The sequence below is a fragment of the Cygnus olor genome, chromosome Z, assembly GCF_009769625.2.
Source record: "Cygnus olor isolate bCygOlo1 chromosome Z, bCygOlo1.pri.v2, whole genome shotgun sequence".
Classification (NCBI taxonomy): domain Eukaryota; kingdom Metazoa; phylum Chordata; class Aves; order Anseriformes; family Anatidae; genus Cygnus; species Cygnus olor.
The window spans coordinates 72220006-72245839 of NC_049198.1; the positions used below are offsets into that span (position 1 = coordinate 72220006).

The 25834-nt window shown below is 49.9% G+C and overlaps 1 protein-coding gene and 1 long non-coding RNA gene across 4 annotated transcripts; one reads left to right on the forward strand and one right to left on the reverse strand.

The window, feature by feature from the left end:
* Positions 1-46: 46 nt before the first annotated feature.
* Positions 47-18409, reverse strand: LOC121061965. Of its 2 annotated transcripts, none has more exons than XR_005815353.1 (4): positions 18372-18409; positions 684-1532; positions 526-590; positions 47-141 (listed from the first exon to the last, which is right to left on the reverse strand). It is a non-coding gene; the product is annotated as an uncharacterized LOC121061965 (long non-coding RNA). The 2 variants fall into 2 exon arrangements; XR_005815354.1 differs by lacking the exon at positions 18372-18409 and having other exon boundaries at positions 684-808; positions 1228-1560.
* Positions 7644-16667, forward strand: LOC121061964. 2 transcript variants are annotated; one of them, XM_040541458.1, is made up of 13 exons: positions 7644-8404; positions 8791-8852; positions 8997-9150; positions 9540-9796; positions 10092-10177; positions 10622-10707; positions 10946-11051; positions 11326-11431; positions 12246-12424; positions 14639-14756; positions 14911-15048; positions 15582-15760; positions 16110-16662. In XM_040541458.1, exons 1-13 carry the CDS (start codon positions 8332-8334, stop codon positions 16216-16218), a joined length of 1653 nt encoding a protein of 550 aa, XP_040397392.1. In that variant the 5' UTR covers positions 7644-8331; the 3' UTR covers positions 16219-16662. The 2 variants fall into 2 exon arrangements, with proteins under 2 accessions (XP_040397392.1, XP_040397393.1); XM_040541459.1 differs by lacking the exons at positions 11326-11431; positions 12246-12424 and having other exon boundaries at positions 16110-16667.
* Positions 18410-25834: the final 7425 nt, after the last annotated feature.

Consider the following 25834-nt stretch of genomic DNA (forward strand, 5'->3'; position numbering starts at 1 on the left):
CGATAAACAAACAAAAATCTCTTAAAATTCATCAGTTTTCTACCTATTAACTTGTTCATCCAAGAACTCTTTGGAGAGTCAATAGTACATGTGCACTCATGGGATACCTCCAACAACAATTTCCTGTATCTCAGTTCCTTCCTGTAATAAATAGGTAAAAGTTTTGATAGAATTTAGCTACTCTTCTGGGATAGTTCTTTGTACTAAAGATTGTCTTGGAATTATTGGTATCATGCCCTATCCCTGGAAGTGTTCAAGGCCAGGCTGGATGGGGTTTTGAACAACGTGGTCTGGTGGGAAGCGTCCCTGCTCATGGCAGGTGGCTGGGACTCGATGATATTTAAGGTCCCTTTAAACCCAAGCCATTCTATGATTCTATATTTTTAATTAGAGAAATCTTTTTTCTGTTCTTATGAGCAACTTCTTAAGTGTAAGTGGATTCCACTGTGAATGCCAAACTCCTCTTGTCCTCAGAGAAGTTAGGAAGATACTCCATATATCAGCACTTTTCTGTTCACATAACACTTAATTTGTTGTTGTTGTTTTTGCTTTGTCTTTTCTCGCCGAAACAAAAAAGGTGTGACTTCATCCTAAAAAATATGCAGAGAAAATATTTTCCGTTAAGCTGTGCCAGGAGCAAGATGAAAAAATAATTTGCTTGCAAATAGCATTTTCAGGCTAACCTCCTTTCTTTGTGTGGGTTATGTTTTTTGTCTGGTAAGCTTCTTTTTTTCATGTTGTTGCTTAAGTGCAAGTGTATAATAAAGCTCCAATTTTTGTAACAACACAGTGCACTTAGCTGCTCTTTCTTCCCTGAAATGAAGGCAAAGATAGGACATTTATCAATATCTTACGTAGTAATGTATTCTTGACAAATATAAGCTATGAATGATAGCTTTAGGAGAACTTTCCATTTACTTTATGCTTAAGTATTTGTTTCCCCTTTTTTACCCTTTAGCAGGACAACAATTTTTGCATTCCTAAGCTGGGTCTACTCCAGAGAAATATGACGGATGAACTTTTCTCCTTTCTGTTGCCCAGACTTATCTGGTAAATGAAAGCTGTTTCTGTGTATGCACCTGCATTTGAATTTATGTTTCTGGAAGTGTACAGCCCTTGTCTCTACAGTAATGTTTAGTTATGTGCCTGAATGCCAAATTCTTTTATGCTAGGTCTGTTAACCACAGAACCTTACAACAGAATGCAGAACAGGTGACACAAAAAAACCTTTGCCATCCCCTGCACACCTTTTGCTCCAAAATCACTCTTCACATGCTAGCGATGTTAAAGTGTAATCAACCCATTGATGGTCTTCCTGGACTGGCTGTGAGAGTATGACAAAATGTATATTACCCAGATCAGAAGGGGTTTGATTCTGTTTATCTCCACTTTCTCTTAACTATATTACTGACTCATAAAATTGCAGAACAGAAAAATTCACATATGATCTGTTCCAAAGTCCACTGAAGCTGCTGAAGTGTATTCATTCATTTAACTGGAACTGGGTCAAATCTTCTACATATTCCAGTGTCCTAAAATAGATCGGGAAGATATAATAGTCTAGACTAACCTTACCAGATTCTGTTCCTGTTGACTGCACTCTGAGAAGCAGCAATTGATCCACATCCTTTCTATGTCCTTTGGTAATAATTCATACACAAAATTCACATTATTCCACTGTAGCCCTTAAATAATTTACCGCACTCATTTTAAAATAACACATTGAAGTTCCTACTGTAGAAAGACAGCAGGTCATATAATGCAGAAATGGAAGCAATGCATTACTAGAAGGGCTCATTGTTTTCTGAGGAAACTTTCTTCAGAATGTTGAGTGTATAGCCAAATGCATATAACAAGACAAAGATTATTTGCTTCCCAGCATTCCTTAGTTACAAGCTTTGGAAATCATAAGTGATGCATGTTTTCACTTTCCCACTTCAGTGCCAAGGTCAAATCTAAGTATATGCCAATAATATTCATTAATGTGCTATGCTACTACATCAGATAAAGCATGGGAAGAACTTCCTTGCTTTCCTTTTTTGTTTATAAGTAACCTCCAGACTTCTTATAAGCAACCTTCCAGGAAAGTAATTTGAAATAAATACTATGCATTTAGAACAATGAATCCAAGTCAATTTTTGTTGCAATCCTGATACTGAGTTTAGGTGCAGATGATCAGATGAGAAGAAAATAATTTTAGGAATAAGATTAAATATTTCTCAGGAAATTTAATTTTAATTAAAAATTATTCTTTCTTGATCATCAGACAAGTGCCTAACATTCATTTTAATGAACTACTAGTGCAATACACTGTAATAAACAATACTCAACTCTTTCACAGACTAATCTGAGAAGGTGCAGATGTTTCTCACCATACAGAAATAGTATAGTCAAAATCATCTTCTTCTGTTCTTGGACTGCAAGCCATTAAAAAAAAAAAAAAAAAAAAAGAATTACATGTCCTGCAGAAAACCAAGGGGAAATGTGATATGTGGACTCACAGGACCAAAGCCAAAGGCATAAGAGGTGGAATTAATCTGTCCAAACCTAGATGCCTGCTTTGTAAATGGCTACATGTGACTAATGTGTAGACTTCCTTCATAGTTCAGGAAGAGAGAAATGTACTTGTAATAAATAATGCATTTTAACACTGGTAGACATTTAAAGTAATTCAAATGATACGCAGCATAGAAAATCCTGTTTCTCTCCACTAGATGAATAAGCAGTTAAAAAGTTTGCACTGTTGATGCCTAAACTTAGATGAGACAAATCCTGTTTATCTGGTGGAGGCTGTTGACAGTTCAGTAGGGCACTTCATTATCTAGTGAGGAAGTATTTGGTCAGGCAGGTAAGAAGTGTGTTTAACCAAATTGCACGTGAACTACCTGCGTATTTTACTTGAAAAAAATGAATAATTCTGCTTGCCCATTTCTATTCAATAGGAAAGACTAATCCATCAATGATAATAAGTGCAAAAAACACAAAGGGCACACTTTTGCTATATTCTTCTGTGATACTCCCTGGGGACACTGAGTCAGTGTTGTGGTTTAACCCAGCAGGCAGCTAATCACCACACAGCTGCCTCCTTTGGAATATAAACTTCCAGACAAACCTCCAGATCTTTTTAATTCATACTAAGAGCATAACCTGTAACCTGTACTGACAGCATAACTTGCAAACTAACAAACCTGTAATCAAGGAGATATCATGACAGGAAACATGAGTACAAAATTTAGGACACAATGTACCAGTCAGTGTACTAACAACAGGTGTATTTTTTTTTCTCCTTTTTCATTCTTTTTATACTACAGCATTGGATGTGAAACCATCAACAAGGTTAGATTTATTTAAATGACTGTGAACAATCTCCTGCCAATGCTACCTGTGGCTTATTGTATTCGTAAAGCTACTGAAGCAAAATGGAGAAAAAGTAGAAGGGGTGTAAGGGGTGTCAGTGTCCAGGTTTACACTGGGAGGGGAGCGGGGGTTGCTGCACGGGTGGCCTCTGTGAGAAGACACCAGGAGCTGCTCCACGTCTTATTAGACAGTTCTAGCAAGCTCCACAATGGACTTGTTGCTGGCCAAGTTGAGTCCATCAGTGATGTTGGTGGCACCTCTGTGATAAAATATACAGGTGTGCTGGGTCTGGCTGGGATGGAGTTAACTTTCTCTGCAACAGCCCACACAGTGCTGTGCTCTACACTTGTAGCTAGAACAGCACTGGTATCACACCAGTGTGGTGTCTGCTGCTGCACAACACAGGCAACGCATCAGGACTCCCTCCAAGCCCCAGGAGCCAGCAGGCTGGGGGTGGGAAAGAGGTGGGGAGGGGACATCACCAGGGCAGCTGACCTAAACCACTCAATGGGATATTCCATGCCATATGATGTCACAGTCTCCAATAAAAGGTTGGAAAGGGGAAGGAGATGGGTGGGCTCTCATCTAAGAAAACAATAACAAGAATAAACAAAGCAGGTGACGCACAATGCAACTGGTCACCACAAGCTGACTGATGCCCACCTTGTCCCTCAGCAAAAATGGCCTCTCCTGCCAACCTCCCCACCCCGCCCCGAGTTATTCTCCCACAAGACACCACATGCTATGGGACATTGTGGTGTCCTGTCCCCCTGCTACCAAAACCTTGCCACGTAAACCCACTACATTCCACCCCTCGCCTCTGTGAAAAGCATATTTAAGAATAATCACAATATACTCTCACTTTACAATTATCACAATCTTCACAAACTTCACTTACATCAAAAAAGAAAAAGAATTCCCCACACCAAAATAAACATAACATCACAACACCGACGAGGTGGACAATTTACACACACACCATCCCTCGTCCCTTCACCACACTAACATGAAACATATTCCTTCACAGTTACTGCTTTCTTAAATTCGACACAACTTTTACATTCGTAGCAATCATCCAGTATATGTTTTGCCCATTATTTCTCTCAACTATCATCCTTATCTCAAATTCCTCGAGCCCCACGTTGGGCGCCAAAAAGGCTTGTGGTGGTTTTACTCAGGTGGGCGGCCGAGCTCCACCACAACTGCTCTCTCACTCCCCCTCCTCAAAGAGGAATGGGGGGGAAATATGATGAAAAGGGCTCAAGGGTTGAGATAAGGACGAGGAGATCACGCAGTAATTATTGTGACGGGCAAAACAGACTCAGCATAGGGAGATAGTAAGATTTATTGCCTATTACTAACAAGCTAGAGAAGCGAGAAACAAAGGAAAGAAACCAAAAGCACCTTCCCCCTCATCCACCCTCTTCCACCTCCTCCTCCCAAGCGGCGCAGGGGAATGGGGGAATAGGGGTTATGGTCAGTCTATAGCGCTTCTTCTCCACCCCTCCTCAGTCACTCTCGTCCCCTGTGCTGTGGGTTCCCTCCCATGGGATGCAGTCCTTGCTGAACTGATCCAGCGTGGGCTGCCCACAGGCAGCAGCTCTTCAAGAACTGCTCCAGATATGGGTCCGTACCACGGGGTCCATCCCTCAGGAGCAAACTGCTCCAACCTGGATCCCCCATGGGCAGCAGCTCCTGCCAGGTCACCTGCTCCTGCGTGGTCTCCTCTCCACGGGCTGCAGGTCCAGCCTGGAATCTGCTTCAGCAGGGGTCCTCCACAGGCCACAGCCTCCGTCGGTGCAGGTCCACCTGCTCCACCGTGGTCTCCTCCACGGGCTGCAGCATGGAACCCTGCTCCACCGTGGTACTCCATGGGCTGCAGGGGGACAGCCTGCTTCACCATGGTCCTCACCACAGGCTGCAGGGGACTTCTGCTCCGGCGCCTGGAGCACCTCTCCACCTCCTTCTTCACTGACCTTGGGGGCTGCAAGGCTGTTTCTCACTCCTCTCACTCTCCCAGCTGCTCTTATGGCGCAGCGTTTTTTTTTCCCTGTGTTAAATATGCTCTCACAGAGGCGCAAAACAACATCACTTATTGGCTCAGCTCTGGTCAGCAGTGGGGCCCTTACCAAACATGGGGCAGCTTCTAGATTCTTCTCACAGAAGCCACCCCTATGGCCCCCTGCTACCAAAATCTTGCCACGTAAACCCACTACAGACATCCCTTTGGCCAGCTGGGGTCAGCTGTCCTGGCCATGTCCCCTCCCTGCTCCCTGTGCACCGGCAGCCTCCTCGCTGGTGAGGACATCACTAGGGCAGCTGACCTAAACCGCTCAAATGGATATTCCATGCCACATGATGTCACAGTCTGCAGTAAAAGGTGGGAAAGGGGAAGGAGATGGGGGGGCTCTTGTCGTGGAAGCGTCTGTCCTCCCAAACAACCACTACGCGTATTGAGGCCCTGCTTCCTGGGACGTGGCTGAACATCGTTCATTGATGGGAAGTAGAGAGTAACTGCTTTTCTCTCTGTGCTTCCGCACAGCCTTTTTTGTTTGTTTGTTTGTTTGTTTTTCTTTTTCTTCCTCTTTCTTTTTCCTTTAATTAAATCACCCTTATCTCAAACCTTGAGCTCTTTGTGTCATATTTTCTCCCCCTTCCCCTTTGAGGAGGGGGAGTGAGAGAGCGGCCGTGGTGGAACTCGGCTGCCCACCCAAGTAAAACCACCACTGTACTGAAGGCCTACTTTTTCTCAGTCTTTACTAGGAAGACTGACCTTTAGTAATCCCAGGTCCTAGAAACCAAGGGGAAAAGCTGGAACATGGAAGATGAACCCTTGATAGATGAGGATCAGGTCAGAGAGTACTTAAGCAAACCGGACATATATAAGCCCACAGGCCCTGATTGGATGCACCCACAAACGCTCAGGGAACTGGCAGATGCCATGGCCATCCTTGATAATCCTTGGTCAGTCACAGTGATTGGGAAGAGTGCCCAAAGACTGGTGGAAAGAAAACATCACTCCTATCTTTAAGAAGGGCGAGAAGAAGGAGGAGGGAACTATAAGCGAGTCAGCTTCACCTCATTCCCTGGGAAGGTGATGGGACAGCTAATCCTGGAAACCATTTTCAGGCACATGAACAAGAAAATCATCAGCAGTGGTCAGCATGGATTCACCAGGAGGAGCTCATGCTTGATAAACCTCTTAAAATTATGTGATGAAAGGACTGGCTTGGAAGACAAGAAGAGGGCCTTGGATATAGACAGGGGGACTAATGGCTGAAGTGCAGCCCTGCAGAAAGAGATTTGAGTACTGAGCTGCACAAATGCTCTGCTGCTACCACACTGCTATTAGTATTCAACAAGCGTGTAATTCAGAGCTTAACCCAGCCTCACAGAAAGAAGTGAAGTCCCAAATGTGTCCTCCTTACAACTAACAGCCTAAACACAAGTGCAACATCGGGGGAAATTCAGAGAAGATGGGACCGGTGTTGTGAAGGACAAGGCAAACTAGAATAAACACAGCATACGGTAAGAAAAAAGAAGGAAAAGGTTGTTCATCCCTTGAGACATAAAAATAAGACTTTAATGGGTAGAGAAAGGAAAACAGCACAGGTGCGTTATTTATTATATACCCTACATCTTCCCTCGGAACAGTCATAGTGAGGTCCCGGCTCTCCTCCCACACCATTTTCCCTCTAACCCTTGCTGGTAGGATCAGCAGATTAAGAAGATGAACAAATCTTGTCATCTTTGGTCGCTGTCTCCCAAGTAAGAAACCTGCACACAGGCAGAGACAGGCAAGTGTTTCTCTCAGAAAAAAAAAAAAAAAAAAAAAAAAAAAAAACATAAAATAAATAAATAAATAAATAATAATTTAAAAAAAGGGAAAAAAAAGACAAAAAAAAAAAAAAAAAAAAAAAAAAAACAGCCACACTCAGAGCTAGTGACCATGCCTTGTCTGCTGGTACCTGCCTTCCACCGCACCATGCTCTTTTCGATGATGGCTCATTGTTACTTTCTTTGGAGGGAGCTCCAGCCCTTCCGATTGTCCTTGCTGGTCCTGTGTTGGGGATTGAGCTGATGGAACCTTTGCTCTTTGCTGGGGTACCCGTCTCCTCGTTCCTTCTGCCTACAAGACTTTCTTGAGGAGGCTGGCTTTAGCATACTCACTGTTTCTGCAGATGTGCTCATGGGGTAGAGGGATGTAGGGCTTGTTGAGCAGAGCGCTGGAAAGTTGAGAGCCCTGCCTAGTGAAGCCTTCTAGGACTGCGAGTGTGTGGGGGGAGGATGCATGTTCCAGGTGCTTCCCGTTGGAAGGCCTTGCAGCAGCTCCCATGCCACGTGCCACGTGCTGTTGAGATCTTCCTTTGTAGATTGTCGTTTGCTGAATGAAGTTCATCACAGTGCGACTGGGGCATACGAGGGGCTCGGTGTTGTCTCGCGAAGCAAAGTGGTGGCTTCTCCTTGTGGCCTCTGACAGAGTTGGTTTGCCCTCTGCAGCCATGTGCTGAGTGCACGAAGCTCCTTCGGCCTTGCTGCGCTTCCCTTGCCTGCTTCCCAAAGTTTCTCTCTGCCAAGCGGAGGGTGGCTGAGGTGAGAGATGGAGGCAGAGCTGTCAGCACCGCCCCCTCAGGGGCCTCACTTTGGTCCCCTGCCCATGCTGAGGCAAGATGTGTGTGGCCTGGGAGGTGTCGGCCCCTTTGTGACACGGTGGGTGTCATCATGGGGCTCGGCTATAAATCCCCGTCCCCGCCGTGCCCGGCCACACTTCCCAGCAAGGCCTGGGAGGTGTTGGAGCTGCTCTCGCCAGCGCTGCTCTGCTCCACAGGAGCTGCTCTGCCAGCAGCAGAAGGCGAGGGGAGCCTGTGGGAGAGAACGCTGGTTGGGAAGTGTTGAGGAGGAGGAGGAGGAGCCAAGGGAGTTTTGTAGCAGGAAGAGCACCTCTTTCCCAGCTGCTGTAAGGCAGGGGCAAAGATGAAGCACTACCTGCTCTTCAGCCCCTTGAAGCCTGAGGAACTTCCATTAATTAAGGAGCTCACCAGCAAAGGTAAGGCCCTGGGCGGCCCTTGTGGGAGCACTGTTGTCGCAAAGATGAACATGAGCTGTGGAAAGCTTGGGGCTGCCACTGCCGGGGGAAGGTCTTCTGAAGGGTCCTGGCGTCTGCAAGGAGCCCTGAGTGCATCAAATGTGCTTCCCAAGGTGCATCTGATGCCTCCCCTTCCTCACCAGGCCTGTCCTGGGCACAGTGCGGGCTTCTTGCAAGCTGGGCAAGGTCCAGGAGCTGTGCAGCAGCTTGCCCCAGCAGTGCGAGTGCTGATTGAGGGCAAGGCAGAGCTTGATCACACACCACTGTCACCTCTGTGGCTATGGGGGTTCAGACTTCATGGGCATTGCCAACTCACAGCATCTTGGGATCTGTCTTTTGCTTTCCAGAAATCTGCCAAGTGTGGGATAGTACATCCAAATACATCAGAAGGCAGCTGTTGCGGAAGCAGGTGAGCCTTACATCCTGCCCCTGGCCCATCTTGCCCCTTTGGACCTGGGCCACACAGCACCATCTTCAGGGCCCGCAAGTCACCCAGCACCCTGCAGCTCTGCCCAGCACTGCCATTGGTCCCTCTTCTTGCTTGCGTTTTCAGGCGGTGAATATTGGAATCGGAACATTTGCCGTTGTGCCAGCAGATACCACTAGTGCCGATGGCAAGGCTATGGTTGTTCAGAAACCCGTGTTCCAGCCCTGCAGGTTTATGAAGACATTTTACAAGCTCAAGTGTGCCGAGAACGAAATTTCTAGTAAGAAGCTTTTTGCTTTGCTTTCCCTGTGCAGCCCTTGCCTTTTGCTCCATGCAGTCGTGCCTGTGCCATGGCAGAGCAAAGTGTCTTGCAACATGGAGAGGCCGAGTGTGGGTGCACATACAGCATCCCAGAACCTGCCCCTCCCCTGGGAGTCAGCCCCCTCTCCGCGGCTCGTCCCACCCTCTGGCTGGATGCTCGTGGCAAGTGGCAAAGCTTCCCTTGGCCTTCTGTTCCCCATCTGCTCTGCTCTGGAGATGTGGCCAAAGCTGGCAAGGGCCTTCCCCGTGGCACAGCATTGCGCGAGGGCTGGGCACTGCCCACATTTAGTGTGTGAGTTTGCTGAACTGCGTGGGGACTGACATTGTTGCTTCATGGTTGTTTTCTAGTCGAGACACTAGTTGCTCCGCTGGACTTTGGGCGGATTGCCTCAGACATCCGCTTCCGACCACAAATAGTAGAGCAGTGCATCCACGAGACCCTGCTTCTCTTCGCTGGTGCCCTCCTGGAAGAAAAGGATGTGGAATTCTTCTTCAAGGGTATCGGCATTCTTACTGTGCGAAGAAAAGTGGTCACCATGAACTTCTACACTGAGTTCCTGCTGGAGGTGGATGGCACTAACAACATGTATGAAGCTCTTCTCACGGTGAGTGGTTCATGTCTCCGGGGCTTCCTGCAGCTCTGGCAATGCTGTCAAAGCTCTCTCAAACTGCTTTCTCCTTGCCTGCCTCACCATTGGGTGAGACAGGCTCGAGGAGCTATACAAACTCTCGGTAGCACCTTGGCTTGTTTGTGTGAGGGGCTAAGGACACCAAAGGAGAAAGTGGGGCGAGGATTTTGGAGAGGCAGCCATGTCCCTGAGCAGTGGGAACGTTTGCTACCTTTGGGAGCAAGGAGCACATATCCTTGGCTTCTGCTGACGTGTGTCTGTCCCATTGCAGGACTCCAAGATGATGGATATGATTGCATTTGACGGCAAAAATAAATATACTCGTATCAGCGGAAATAGTTTCATCACACTACCAACGTGAGTGCCATCTCTTCTGCAACATCTGGCTGGCCAGGGGAGCTGGTGCCCAGCTCGAGCTTTGGGTGCAGCCCCTTCATGATGCTTCTCTCCTGCCAAAGTGAGGCAGGACCAGCTCGTTCCTGGGAGGACTTCCAGGCTGACCCCCTGCTCAGTCCTTCTGGGCAGTGCAGATGAAGCGGCCAGTCTGCAGTTGAGGGTCCCTGAGAGTGGTGGGAGGGTGTGAGGGAACAGCGAGGAGGACTTGTGTTGGGTCTGGCAGGAAGGCGAGGGAAGCACGGGAAGAAGCTTCTGGAGGCTGTGGGGCCCCTCAGCTCGCACAGGCCATTGTGTCCTCCAAAGGCTCAGCAGTAGCTCCCAAAGAACCCGGCCAGCAGCTTCTTAGTGTGGGACACCAAGGGAACACAGTGCCCTTTTTGACAACTGGTGTCTATCTGTTTCCAGGCTTATACTTCAGAACCCGCACTGCAATCCGATTTCCATCAAGCCCAAAAGAGATCCGCAGCCTTGGGGCACGGGTGGCCGAAGAGGTAATGTCCCAGTGGGCTCCTGGCAGGGGATTGCATGTTCTCCTCTCGTCCTCGCAGGGCCGGAGAGCCAATGTTGATTTGTGGGGCATGGGAGATAAGGCAGCTGTGTGGGACAAAACGCCCCAGGAATGGTGGCTCCCAGGGTCGGCAGTGAGTGTGGGTGGGCACGGCTGAGCAGCTCTGCTGCTGCCGCTCCCCTGCACAGACACAGAGGTGACATCGTGGTGTTCTCTTGCAGTGAGTGTGCTGGACCCGGTGGTGCTGGCTCAGAGGAGGGTTTCTCTAGCCAAGATGGCAGAGAAGAAAAGAAAGGAGGATAAAACCAAGCAAGGTGACCAAGCCAGGTGAGCCTCCTGGAGAAGTGTTGTGGTGGAGTTGGGGGACATAAAGGCAAGAGCCTTTTGTGCCAGTGAGAAGTTTCCATAGGCTGCAGTGCATGCGCTCATGCCAAAAGGCACTGGAAACGTCAAAGGGACAGCTGTTGTCCTGGTGGAGACGTGGTCTTCCTGCTACAGAAGCCCTTTGTGCTGCTGGAACTAAGGTGTGAGCTGCGAGCCCAGCTCTTAGAAACTGTCTCCAACAGTACTCCCGTAAGCTCAGCCTTCTGTGTCTTTTTAGATTCCTGGCACCAATTCAAGAGAGGTCTGAGGAAGAGGTGAAGAAGCCAAAACCTCCAGCTCATCCATGGCCATCCACGGCTTTTCCTCTGGACCCTCCAACAATGGTAAGCCATAGGTATTTGCCAGCCCCGTTCCACTTCGGGGGCTCCAGAGCAAGGCAGAAACAGCAGCTGTTGCTGCCCACCGTCCCTGTGCTCCTGCATGTACCCAGCCCCAGGAGACTAACGCTGCATGCGATTGTGTTTCCCGTGCCTGCAGGGAGTGTGCTCTGTGCGCACTCAGATAGAAGAAAGACGGGAACAAATACCGATGGGCCACAGGCTCAAAAAGATTGAAGCTGAAGTGTGGGACCAATACTATGTATGCATATGGAGTAGGAGCATGGAGCATGGCGTGTTTTCAGAGCCCCCAGGAAAAAAATGCCCCCAGCGGGCATTTGCCCTCCTCCTTGGGAGGGGAGCAGTGCAGGTCTCCGGCATGGCAGCGTTACAGTCACCACCTGGCCACTCAAGGGGCCTGCTGTCTGCCTGCTCCCCTGCACGTTGCCATGAAGGAGGAGCTGTTGCAAGGAGCAAAGGGCCAAGCCAGCAGTGAGCTGGGCATGGGCATGGGTCTGCCGGGGGACCGTACCTCTCTGCGAGGGATCAGAGCCCGCAGTACCTGCGCTCTGAAGACTAAAGTGAGCTTGTACGAGGCACCTAACTCAGCAGAAGCACACATGCAGGCAGAAAAGGCAGGCCCTGCCCTGGGCTCAGGGAGCAAGCGCTGCAGCCTTGTAAGCACTGGCTGTTGGTAGGAGACCCCATTGGAGAGGGTAGCCCGCTGCTGCTCAGCGCCATTTGCTGCAGGAGTGCACTGGGAGGGGCAGCCTCAGGTCCTTGCAGCAGTTCTTTACGAGACTCTCTTCTCATTTTGCAGAGACCCTTCTGCCAAATGCTCAAGTGCTTGCGACGTCCTTCCCACATTGTGAGAAGGGAGTATGATCAGATGCTGAAAGAGAGGATGAAGCACAATGAGAAAGGCCAAAGACATATGAGCCAGAAGGCACCAGAGCGATGGCAGGAAGAGCCACAGCCCCCGAGGAGAGCACAGACAGAGTAAGTGTGTGCCAGCCCCGCTGAGCCTGGGAAGAGCCCTGGAGGCCATGAGCCCTGGACCGGTGTTCTGGGGTTCCCTGGGCTCGGAGTCCTCCCCTTCCTCGTGACAAGGGAAGGAGCTGGGTGCGATACCACACCCAGGGGCCTCTCTGCACCCCCAGGCTGAGGCATGAAATAGGTCCCAAGGGGAAGGCTGTGGGTGCAAAGGGCCAAGGGGCCGTGTCTGATGGTGGGCGTCTGTGTGGGACGAAGCAACACATCCCACAGCTAGGGGCCTGAGTGAGGCCTTGGGACATTTCTGGCCCTTCTTCCCCACACAAGTGGAGGAAGTGAGATGGTTTTGTGCCAGTGAGATGTTTCCCTTGACTGCAGTGCATGTGCAAACGTCAAAAGGCACTGGAAACATCAAAGGGACAGCTGTTGTCCAGGTGGAGACGTGGTCTTCCTCCTGCAGAAGCACCTTTGCTCCTGGCGCTAAGGTGTGAGCTGCGAGCCCAGCTCTTAGAAACGGCCTCCAAGAGTACTCCCATAAGCTAAGCCTGCTGTGTCTTTTTAGATTCGTGCCACCAATTCACGAGAGGTCTGAGGAGGAGCTGAAGAAGCCAACACCTCCAGCTCATACCCACCCAGCTTCTTCTCAGGATACTTCAACACCGGTACGCCATAGTTATTTGCCAGCCCCTTTTCCCCTTGGAGACTCCAGAGCAGGGCAGAAGCGGCAGCTGTAACTGCCCACCGTCCCTGTGCTCCTGCCTGTGCCCAGCCAGAAGAGTCTAACGCTGCACGCGATTGTGTTTCCCTTGCCTGCAGAGGGGGCGCTCTGTGCGCGCTCAGATAGAGGAAAGGCGGCACCGAATACTGATGGCCCACAAGCTCAGAAAGCTTGAGGGTGAAACGTGGAACCAATACGATTTAACACTACGGAGGGTGATGATGGAGCAAAGACAGGTATGGCATGCGTTCAGAGCCCCCAGGAAAAAATGCCCCCAGCGGGCATTTGCCCCACTCCTTGGGAGGGAGGGGAGCAGTGCAGGTCTCTGGTACGGCAGTTTTGTCTTCACCACCTGGCCAGGCAGATGTCTGCTGTCTGCCCGCTCCCCTGCACGTTGCCGTGCGGGAGGAGCTGTTGCAAGGAGCAAAGGGCCAAGCCAGCAGTGAGCTGGGCATGGGCACGGGTCTGCCGAGGGACTGTACCTCTCTGCAAGGGATCAGTGCCAGTTGTTCCTGGGCTCTGAAGACAAAAGTGAGCCTGTGCGAGGCACCTAACTCAGCAGGGGTACACACGCAGGCAGAAAAGGCAGGCCCTGCCCTGGGCTCAGGGAGCAAGGGCTGCAGCCTTGAAAACTCTGGCTGTTGGTAGGAGACCCCATTGGAGAGGGTAGCCCGCTGCTGCTCAGCGCCATTTCCTGCAGGATTGCACTGGGAGGGGCAGCCTCAGCTCCTTGCAGCAGTTCTTTAGGAGATTCTCTTCTGGTTTTGCAGGAAAACTTGCGCCACCCGCTGGAGCGTGACCGACGTCCTTCCTTCCTTGTCAGAATGGAGTACGACAAGAAGCTAAAGGAGAGGATGAAAGAGAATGAGGAAGGCCAAAGCCCTGTGAGCCAGAAGGCACCAGAGCGATGGCAGGAAGAGCCACAGCCCCTGAGGAGAGCACAGACAGAGTAAGTGTGCACAGGTCCAACTGAGGCCTGGGAGGAGCCCTGGAGGCCCTGAGACCCTGAGCCGTGTTCTGGGGTTCCCAGGGCTTGTCGTCCTCCCCTTCGTCGTGACATGGAAAGGAGCTGGGTGCGATGCCACACCCAGGGGCCACTCTCCACCCCCAGGCTTGACACAGGTCTTGAGGGGAAGGCTGTGGGAGTAAAGAGCCAAGGGGGTCCTGTCTGATGGTGTGCTTCCACGTGGGATGTAGCAACACATCCCACAGCTAGGGGCCTGAGCGAGGCCTTGGGACATTTCTGGCCCTTCTACCCCACACAAGTGGGGGAAGTGAGATGGTTTTGTGCCAGTGAGATGTTTCCCTCAGCCGTAGTGCATGTGCTTATGCCAAAAAGTACTGGAAACATCAAAGGGACAGCTGTTGTCCAGGTGGAGACGTGGTCTTCCTCCTGCAGAAGCACCTTGTGCTGCTGGAGCTAAGGTGTGAGCTGCGAGCCCAGCTCTTAGAAACGGCCTCCAAGAGTACTCCCATAAGCTAAGCCTGCTGTGTCTTTTTAGATTCGAGCCACCAATTCATGAGAGGTCTGAGGAGGAGCTGAAGAAGCCAAAACCTCCAGCTCATCCACAGCCTAAGCCCCCTGAGCGCCTGGATAATCCTCAGGACCCTCCAACAACGGTACGCCATAGACATTTGCCAGCCCCGTTTGCCCTTGGAGACTCCAGAGCAGGGCAGAAGCAGCAGCTCTTGCTGCCCACCGTCCCTGTGCTCCTGCCTGTGCCCAGCCCCAGGAGACTAACGCTGCACTCGGTTGTGTTTCCCTTGCCTGCAGAGGGCGCCCTCTGTGCGTGCTCGGATGGAAGAAAGACGGCACAGAATACTGATGGCCCACGAGCGCAAAGAGCTTGAGGATGAAATCTGGGGAGAATACGATGCAATCCTACGGAGTAGGAGCAGGGAGCGAGAAAAGGTATGTCACACATTCAGAGCCCCCATGAAAGAAATGCCCCCAGCAAGCGTTTCCCCACTCCTTGGGGGGAGGGGAGCAGTGCAGGTCTCCGTCACGGCAGCGCTGTGGTCACCGCCTGGCCAGGCAGGTGCCTGCTGTCTGCCCGCTCCCCTGCACGTTGCCGTGCTGGAGGAGCTGTTGCAAGAAGCAAAGGGCCAAGCCAGCAGCAAGCTGGGCATGGGCACGTGTCTGCCAAGGGACCGTACCTCCCTGCGAGGGATCAGTGCCCACAGTACCTGCGCCCTGAAGACTAAAGTGAGCTTGTACGAGGCACCTAACTCAGCAGAAGTGCACTCACATGCAGAAAAGGCAGGCCCTGCCCTGGGCTCAGGGAGCTAGGGCTACAGCCTTGAAAGTGCTGACTGTTGGTAGGAGACCCCATTGGAGAGGGTAGCCCGCTGCTGCTCAGCGCCATTTACTGCAGGAGTGCCCTGGAAGGGGCAGTCTCAGCTCCGTGCAGCAGTTCTTTAGGAGACTCTCTTCTGGTTTTGCAGAACCCCGTCTACCACCTGCTGGAATGTGGCCGACGTCCATCCTGCCTGTTGAGAAAGGAATACGACAAGAAGCTGAAGGAGAGGATGAAAGAGAATGTCGGAGGCCAAAGCCCTGTGAGCCAGAAGGCATCAGATGGGTGGAAGGAAGAGCCACAGCTCCCCAGGAGAGCACAGAGAGAGTAAGTGTGCACCAGCCCCGCTGAGCCTGGGAACAGCCCTGGAGGCCATGAGCCCTGGAGCAGTGTTCTGGGGTTCCCAGCGCTCGGAGTCCTCCACTTCCTTGTAACACGGGAAGGAGCTGGGTGCGATGCCACACCCAGGGGCCTCTCTGCACCCCCAGGCCGAGGCATGACACAGGTCTCGAGGGGAAGGCTGTGGGTGCAAAGGGCCAAGGGGCCGTGTCTGATGGTGTGCGTCTGTGTGGGACGTAGCAACACATCCCACAGCCAGAAGCCTGAGTGAGGCCTTGGGACATTACTGTCCTTTCTTCCCCACCCAAGCTGATGGCCTTTCTTTTGGATCCTGCAGGAAAGGGGAGAAGACAAGGCTCTTGGACCACCATGGGAAGGCCCAGGGCGTGCCGTCCACGCCAGGAAACCACGAGAGGCCCTGCAGCTTCCAGCTGCAGAGGCCGTAGCCATCAACTCCAACACCAAAAGCTGAAGCAGGCGCCAGCACCAGTACCAGGGACACTCAAGCAGAAGCTCCCACCGCTGCTCATGGTGCTGCCCCCTTTGCAGTGTGAGAGCTGTCAGCAAGGGGTGTGAAGAGCACCTTCCAAAGGCTGACCTGACAAATAAAGAGTGCTGGTGCCTGCTGCCAGCTGGACTGACCGCGCTGCTCCCTGCATGGCCTTTTTTTTGCACAAAAGAGGAGAGGAGAAGCCCTGCAACTCCCAGTACTGCTCCCATGGTCCCTCCCACCTCTCCCGGTGGAGGGCAGCTCGTGCAGGGGGACCTTGGGCCCTGTGGCAGAGGGCTTCTCCCAGCGCTGACGAGAACCATCTGCCGCCAGGGACTTGCTGCTTTGCAGCAATGGCCGGGAATGACAAGCAGGTTTCTGTCTGTGGTACACCTTCCTTGACATCCATTTTACAATTTGTGGGCCCACAGACCCATTCTCCTGCTTTGGGGAGATTCTTGGATTGAAGTCTCCCATGAGAACGAGTGCTGGCGATACTGCAACTTCTGCAAACTGCTCATAGAATGTCTCATCCATCTCTTCATCCTGATTAGGCGGTCTATAAGAGACCCTCACCAAGATGTCACTCCTGCAGGCCTTTCCCCGATCCTTATCCATAGACACTCAACTTTATCATTCCCATCCCCAAGCTCTTCAACACCAAAACACTCTTTAATATAAAGAGCCACACCACCACCCTTCCTTGTCTATCCCTTCTGAAGAGCTTGTAGCCGTCCATCACAGTACTCCAGTCTTGGGAGTGATCCCACCACGTTTCAGTTATAGCAGCTAGGTCATAGTTAGCCTGCCACACAATCACTTCCAGCTCCTCCTGTTTGTTACCCATGCTGCGTGCATTGGTGTAGATGCACTTCAGATGAGACATCTGCCTCACCCCCAGCTTCAGCACTGTTCTAGGCCCTTCTCTGGTGAGCCCTGTTTTATCCCCTTCCCCCGTCATAGCTAGTTTAAAGCTCTCAATGAGTCCTGCTAGCTCCTGCGCTAAGATTCATTTCCCCCTTTGAGACAGGTGAGTTCCATCCACTGACAACAGACCAGGGGACAAGTAAACTGCCCCATGGTCAAAGAACCCAAAGTTCCTGTCTCAACACCAGCCTCTCAGCCAATTATTCATTACCTGTGTTTTCCTAGCCCACTCCATGTCCTTCACCTCTCCAGAAGGTATAGAAGAAATCACCACTTGCGCTCCCGCTCCTTGAACTATTCGCTCTAAACCCCTGAAATCTCCTTTCATGGTTCTCAGGCTTCTCTAAGCGATTTCACCACTGCCCACCTAAAATATGAGTAATGGGTAGTAATCAGTGGGGTGAACCAGCTCTGGGAGTTTTCTAGTTATGTCCCTGACCTGGGCCCCAAGTAGGCAGCACTCTTCCTTACGGCTCAGGTATGGTCTGCAAATGGGGCCCTCTGTTCCTCTGAGAAGGGAGTCACCTACCACAACCACCCTTCTTTCTTTCCTGGCAGAGGCAGTCTGAATACACGGAGTCCACTGCCTTGTCCTTGGTAACCTCTTGGGGGAACCTTCCTGCGCATCCCCACTTACCACCCCTTTAATGTCCAGTGCTGCAAACTTATTCTTTAGGGGGACCTGGGGACGCGAGGTAGGCAGAGGGGGTGTTCGCCCACGATGCTGAGCAGGGACCCTCTCCCAACCGTCCCTATCCCTCAGGTCCCCCTCCTCTGCCCAACAGGGACCGGGAAGGGGGTCCACCACCAATTGTGGAGTATCTCCCTGGTGCCTTTCCCTCTGGCACACCACGGAGCTACTCCACCAGTCGATCTCCCGCTCACAGTCCCTGATAGCCTTCAGTCTCTCAACCTCCTCCTTCAGCTCTGCCAATGTGCCGAGCAGATCTTCAACCGGTTCGCACCTCACGCAGATGGAATACCTGCCGCTCTCCCACGGCAGCAGCAGGCTCTCGCACTCCCTGCAGCCAGAGACCTGTATAGCCACAGTTCTGGACAGGCCTTGATGCAAGAACTCCCCTGCGCATTGTGATCGCCCGCTCCACTCCACTGCGCTGCAGGATATGCCTGTCTCGGGGCCGATCCTCTCAGCCAGTGACTGTTGATGTGGGTGGTACTCACGCGCTGCTGGCCCCTCCCTGCTGGCAGTGGGCAGCGACGCGTCCCCGCCCCCCCGGAGGCTGTTTCGAGGCAGAGGGCGTGGGCGCAGTCACCGTTGCCCTGGCAACGCCCACGCCCCTCAGCCTCTCTCCTGAGAGCTGGCGGGTGCGGCATGGCCGCGCTGCTGTCCCGGGCCACCCCTGGCGAAGCAGGGTCCCGACATCCCCCTGTAACTCCTGGTTGGGCGCTGCGGCTGTGGCTGCGGCTGCTCCGGCTCAGACGCGGCTGATCTCAACTACTGAGATGAGGCCCTGAGCAACCCGATCTAGTGGGTGGCGTCCCTGCCTATGGCAGGGGGTTGGAACTAGGTGATCTTTGAGGGCCCTTCCACTCAAGCCATTCTATGATTCCTTTTTCTCGCCTAAACTAGAGGTCTTTAAAACACTTGTACTTGCTATCAATCCCTTTGGAATAAATCTCACTGCCTCTGCCTACTTCTTTCAATAAACACGATCGGATACTACTCCTGTTCATTAAGGCACACATACACCCTTCTAAAATCAGCCCCAGTTCTTGACGTGCTTTTTCTTAGCTACAAATTCTGTACTGTGACTCCGTTGCAGACAAACTATACCTATATACCCATATATATGTACACATACATACTATATACATTTGTATGTATATAGTGTGTGCATACACATCTATGGAAATTGTATATAGGCAGTAGGAAAAATTGATTCCCCCCTATTCAACAGTTTCAGGACTATGCCTGCTCGAGAATTTGGGATGAGCAAAATTAAGGTCTCCAAGGATGGTTACAGGGGTGTCACATATGACAGAATGAAAAATCTGGGTTTGTTTAGTTTAGAAAAAGAGAAATGTAAGGGGGAATCTTATAGGTATATTCAGCTCCTTGTCGATAGTCATGAACAAGATGGAGACAGAGTCTTTCTAGAAATGTTTAGCAAAGAGATGGGAGGCAGCAAAAACAAGCAGTAGCAGGGAAAATTCTGATTATCTAAAGAAAACACTGTTAGCCATGAGGTGCTTTCACAGTGATGGCTAGCTAAACTTTACCACACCGGTCTCTTGCCCTCCCCCTACTCAAAGGAAAGTGAGGAGAAAACGTGACGAAAAAGGGTTGAGATCAGGACAGTTTAAAAAGGAATAAAGAAAGGAAAAAAAAAAAAAGCAATAACAAGAATAAACAAAGCAGGTGATGCACAATGCAACTGGTCACCACAAGCCAACTGATGCCCACCTTGTCACTCAGCAGCAGTGGCCTCTCCCGCCAACCCCCCCAGTGTTATTGTCCCACATGTTACCACATGCTATGCGACATCTCTTTGGCCAGTTTGGGTCAGCTGTCCTGGCCGTGTCCCCTCCCAGCTCCCTGTGCACCCCCAGATTCCTCGGATTCACCAGGAGGAAGTCACGCTTGATAAACCTCTTAAAATTATGTGATGAAAGGACTGGCTTGGAAGACAAGAAGAGGGCCTTGGATATAGACAGGGGGACAAATGGCTGAAGTGCAGCCCTGCAGAAAGAGATTTGAGTACTGAGCTGCACAAATGCTCTGCTGCTACCACACTGCTATTAGTATTCAACAAGCGTGTAATTCAGAGCTTAACCCAGCCTCACAGAAGGAAGTGAAGTCCCAAATGTGTCCTCTTTACAACTAACAGCCTAAACACAAGTGCAACATCGGGGGAAATTCAGAGAAGATGGGACCGGTGTTGTGAAGGACAAGGCAAACGAGAATAAACAAAGCATACGGTAAAATAAAATAAAATAAAATAAAATAAAATAAAATAAAATAAAATAAAATAAAATAAAATAAAATAAAATAAAATAAATAAAACAGCCACACCCAGAGGTAACGGCCACCTGTGACAGAGAACTGGCACAGGGTGCCCAGAGAGGCTGTGGAGTCTCCTTCCGCGGAGATCCTCAAAAGCAGCCTGCACATGCTGCTAGGCAACCTGCTGTAGATGGCCTTGCTTGAGCAGGGCAGTGGGGTGCTGCTGGACCAGGAGACCTCCAGAGGTCCCGTCCAACCTCAACCATTCTCTGATCTATGATTCAGTGATTCCATTAAGTTTGAAAACAAAGAATTCACTTGAACATCAAAAGCAGCGTGAAGAAAAGAGCCATGCTCTGGAAGAACACTTTGAAGGAGCATACGCTGTTAAGCTGGGCCTGACTGGCAAGGAGGCTTACTGCAGCCTCCAACTTGTTACGACATGGTTTGCTCAGACTTTGGCAAAACCTCACTGCTTTTTTCCAACAGTCTTTCCCAAAGTTGGTTATAACCTGCTCATGAAGAGCCCGGCCATGGTATCCACCAGGCAGAAAACCACGGCCTCCTCACCTCTTGCAGCCTCTCCAGCCACAGACACCAATGTGGCTACCCAGACAGAGGTCTTGGGGAAACATGTGGCCATCCAGGTCTTGGGTGTGCCTGAATCGTCTGTTGGTGTCCGACGGCAGCAGCGGTGGGTATGCCTGTGGGAGGTCTGCCCAGGTGGAAGAATTGCTCAGCCTGGTGGCGGAGCAACGGGAGGATGTGAGTAGCTAAGGAGCGTCAGGGAGTCAGAGGGGGAAATTGGTGGAAGTATACTCTACGCTCCCCGAGACAGACTCACGAGCCTGCCACAACGCAAGTAACAAAGGTTCCTCTAGCCCACCAGTCAGCCGCTACACGGAAGACAAATGTTGCCCCATGCGCTCCTGCCTGTTCCCAGCCCCACCAGGCTACCGCTGCACGTGCTTGTGTTTCCCTTGCCTGCAGAGAGTGTGCTGTGTGTGCACTCAGATAGAGGAAAGACGTCACAGAATACTGATGGCCCACAAGCACAAAGAGCTTGAGGCTGAAGTATGGGGCCAATGCCGTGAAGGCATACTCTGAAGACTAAAGTGAGCCTGTGCGAGGCACCTGCCTTAGCAGAAGCCCACACGCAGGCAGAAGTGCCAGGCCGTGCCCTGGGCTCGCGGAGCAAGGCCTGCAGCCTTGGCAGCGGTAGCTGTTGAAGAGACCCCATTGGAGAGGGTAGCCTGCTGCTGCACAGCGCCATTTCCTGCAGGAGTGCACTGGAAGGGCCGCCTCAGGTCCTGGCAGCAGGCCTTTAGGAGACTCTCCTCTGGTTTTGCAGAGAACCTTCTGACAAATGCTGAAGGGATTCCGAAGTACTTCCCACCCCATGAGAATGGAGTATGACCGGATGCTGAAAGAGAGGATAAAGCAGAATGTCAAAGGCCAAAGCCCTGCGAGCCAGAAGGCACCAGACAGGTGGAGGAAGAGCCACAGCCACTGAGGAGAACACGGACAGAGTAAGGCTGTGCCAGCCCCGCTAAGGTCTGGGAACAGCCCTGGAGGCCCTGAGACCCAGAGCCATTGTCTTGGGTTCCCTGGGCTCGGAGTCCTCCCCTTCCTCATGAGACGCGAAGCAGCTGGGTGTGATGCTACCCCCAGGGACCTCTGCACCCCCAGGCCGAGGCATGACACAGGTCTCGAGGGGAAGGCTGTGGGTGCAAAGGGCCAAGGGGCCGTGTCTGATGGTGGTGTTGGTAATAGAAAATGAAATAATACAATATTGCTTAATATGTGTTACATTTGCTATGTACTGTTCCGGGGCTGCGCTTGGAAGATACAAAATATATGTGCAAGGATAGCATGGGAGAAGGCACCGATTCACGATGAGGAGTAAGGAGGACTAAAAGAATGCTCAATTTGCAAGACATCTAGATAACTGGGGCCTCTTGGACCCTGGGAAGTGGATCAAACCAACCTTGCGGTTTGGACTGAGACCGAGGGCTCAGAGAGCATGCGTAAGAAGAAAAGGTTAAAAAGTTCAACTCTGATGAAGACATCTTACTTCATCCTGACGACCATCCGGACGACCACCAGAGAGTCATACACAAGCGCAGAAGGCCTGATAAGATAATTAGCATACGAAGCGGGGCTAGGCGGAGCTAGGAAATGAATATGCATAGCTGTGTTGTCAAACTTAATGCATATGTAATATTTTAGGAGATAAAAGAGAACTGAGTGAACAAATCAGACGAAGTTAGATTTGGGCAGGCATGCCCCTAACTTCCGGCGCCTAATAAAGCACCTTCATATAATCACTTTGTGGATTATGTGTTTTCATGAACGCTAATTTTTTGGTGACCCAGATGGGACCTCGCGGGCACTGCTGAGGTGGCTCGCGAACTGATCACGCTCCAGCCGGCACCGAGGAGTTTCTCGGGGAGCCATCGGCCGCGACCAACCCCCGCTGCTCACAACGTACCTCTGAAAGGGTAAGAGAAAGGTGCTTTCTGGTAATCGGTACCGATCTGGTCTGGGAGCCTGCCGGTCAGACGCGGCGAAAGCCACGCACGGTTGGGCTAGGGAATTCCCGTGGTAAGCCTAGGCGCCGTCCATCAGACAGTCGTGAAAGCACTGCAGGTTCGGTATCAGTGGTCTGGTTTTGCTGCAGGCTCAGCATCTGGTTCGGTTCGGTAAAAGCTATAGCTGATAATGGAAAACTTAAAGGCAATATAATACTGTCTTACAATTAATGTTATTTTGTGAGCGAGAAGTGCAAGGGGCCTCTCTGTGTGATTGCGTGATTGTGTTGTGAGTGAGACGCAGCATCGCTGTGAAGCGAGTGCAGAGTTCAGATCCGCAGTTCCGTATTCTCCGCGAGGGGAGCGGCTGGAGACAAACGAAGCGCAAGACAGACCGAAAAGAAATGCTGTTTTATCCAAATGTTGATTGGTGGTGCCCAATATACGGGCCCGGTGGTGCATCTTGTAATCCTATTTCGTTCTTAAATGTTTTGAGTGTGACAAGGAGGAAGGTGGGAGCATTATCTAAGTAACAGTTTAAAAGTTTTGGTATATTCGCGGTGGTGTTTGGTCAGTTTCCCAAGTATCGGGGGAGGGGGGCTGACTGATTATCAAAGCGGTAGAATGGAGAGTCACTTCTTTGGTGGTTCGGGCTTGAGCCCTGGGAATTTGGTAAGAAGTGGGAGAGCGAATTTATTTAGGCCTCAATACCTTTTAAACCCCCATCTTGATGGATACACAGGAATGATTCCTTGTTTTGTGTAGGCTTACTAACAAAGTGCATGAGAAAAATTAGCATTCGGCTTGAAATTCGGCCTTGTTGAAATGTAAATTTTGTGGAAAAGGTGGTATTGTTTGTCTAGAAGACGGAAGGCTGAGTGCTTCAGGTATTTTTCCGAAGTCCTGTGGATTTATGATTGGAACGGGGCTCATTAATAATCTGAAATAGTAAAGTTTGTATGTGGAGTTTAATCCCAGAGAATTGGGACATTTGGGAAGAAGATTAGGAAAAAATAGTAAAAATCTGCAATAAAAAGGTTTGCGTGGAAATTGAAACAAGGGACAGTAATTAATATAAATAAATAAAAGGGAACGGGAAATCAAGGAAATGGGTAATATCCAAAACAAGGACGTTTTAAAGAAAGCCTCCTTGGGTGTATATTGGCACATTGCGAGGATATTTGTCGGAACGGGGGGGGGGGGGGGAGGGGGGGCGCGGAAAGCAAGAGGACTTCCACTAAGTATTGCAATCAATTGTGGCCACTATATAAACTAAATAGCCACTTTATGGATCAATCGACTGTAACAGTGTCTTGCAATTAATGTTGTTTTTGAGGAGAGAAGGAAAATAGGATGAAATGTTGTATACTGATATGTTGTTTCAGCATCTTGGAGGGAAAAGATATGGAAGTAAGTTGGCCCCTGACTGAGCCTTTGGTGTTGGCATTAGAAAAGTACAGGCTGGAGGAAGATAAAGGAAGTGTTAAAAGGGTTGTTGAAGGTGTTAAAGGTTGTGTGGCATGTAGTATTTAACAGAGCTGTTTGAAGTTGAATGAGCAGGGAAAGAGGATGTAGGAATGTTAATAGTTCCGCCTCAACCCGAGGCTGAGATCTCAAAATCACGGGTGTGAGCCCTCTGGGGCAGAGGGACCATGATGGGTCCGAGAGAGTTGTCATGGAAACAGAAAAGCAGCTAACTCTTAAAACAACCTGAGTTCATGTGTGAGCTCAGATTGCCAATGGGACCGCTCAGGGAACTCAACGATTGCATTCCCCTGACCGACCCCCGCCCCCCCCCTCCGAGACCCTAACCACCCCGGAAATTATGTAAATACCAAAATCTGGTTAAATTGGGAATTGAGAATCTGTTCCAACAAGGTCCAAAAGAAACCCCTATGGAATTTTTGAATTTTTGGACCAACTTTGAAATGCAATGGAGAGAAAAAAAAAAAAGACAGAAAATTTGGACCTGGCTTCAGAAAACAAACAGAGGCAATTGGCTAGCCTCTTTCTAGGGCAGTCGGCCCCTGATATCACAAAGAAATTGTCTTAGGCTGCAGGATAAACTTAGAACAGTCAGAAGTGACGGGGACCTGGGACATCTACCCTAGCAGGTCCACTAGTTGAAATAAAGCTAGGAAACGAAGAGAGAGGCTTGAATTTTTTTTTTTTTTTTTTTTTTTTCTGGTTACAGGAGCCTCTTTCTCTGTGTTAATTAGTATGTAAATGTAATAGAAGCAACATATTCAGTGTTAAATAGTTTAAAAGGACGATTAGGAACTAAGACAACTACAATAATTGGAGCCACAGGGAAGGAGAAGGAACGGCCATTCTTACAACCCCTTGATTTGCGTTTTTGGGGTAAGGAACTAAACCGTGAATTTTTGTATGTACCAGAATGCCTGATTCTACTCTTGGGACGAGATCTATTAGCTAAATTAGATGCAACAATAACCTTTGAGGATGGAGAATTAATAATGAAGGTACCTGAGTCCAAAGTAGGACAAATCCTAATGATCAAAGATAAACCCTTTGTTAATATTCCAAGAGAAGTAGAAAATGCAGTTATATATACAGTATGGTAAACAGATGTACCAGGGAAGTCGAAACTGGCACAACTGGTAAAGGTGGAATTAAAGGAAAGAGCCAAACCTGTTCAAATCAAACAATATCCACTTAAGATAGAAGCTAGGCAGGGGATAGTGAAAATTATTGACAAATTTCTCAAATATCAGATTTTGGAAGAATGTAAATCGGAATACAATACTCTATTTTTTCCAGTAAAGAAGCCGAATGGTGAATATAGATTGGTACAAGATCTTAGAACAACAAATGAAATAACAAAGGACATTCGCCTGGTAGGAGCTAATCCTTACACATTGTTAACATCTGTGAGAGAGATATATAAATGGTTTACCATGATAGATTTAAAGGATGCCTTCTCTTGCATACCTCTTGATAAAGATAGTAGAAAATTATTTGCCTTCGAATGGGAAAACATATTGAAGTTTTTGTACCACATATGGTAACAACCGTTTTAGAACAAAAGGGGGGCCACTGGTTATCACCCAGACAGATGATGAAATATCAGGCAAAACTAACTGAACAAGATGACATAACCTTGAAAATGACTAACCTGTTAAATCCAG

Bases quoted from the DNA above. Each gene is read 5' to 3' on its own strand.
- LOC121061964 (XM_040541458.1), top strand. From the start codon at position 8,332: ATGAAGCACTACCTGCTCTTCAGCCCCTTGAAGCCTGAGGAACTTCCA. The intron at 10,708-10,945 runs GTAATGTCCCAG...GTTCTCTTGCAG, and splicing joins GGGCACGGGTGGCCGAAGAG to TGAGTGTGCTGGACCCGGTG. The intron at 15,761-16,109 runs GTAAGTGTGCAC...TGGATCCTGCAG, and splicing joins CCCAGGAGAGCACAGAGAGA to GAAAGGGGAGAAGACAAGGC.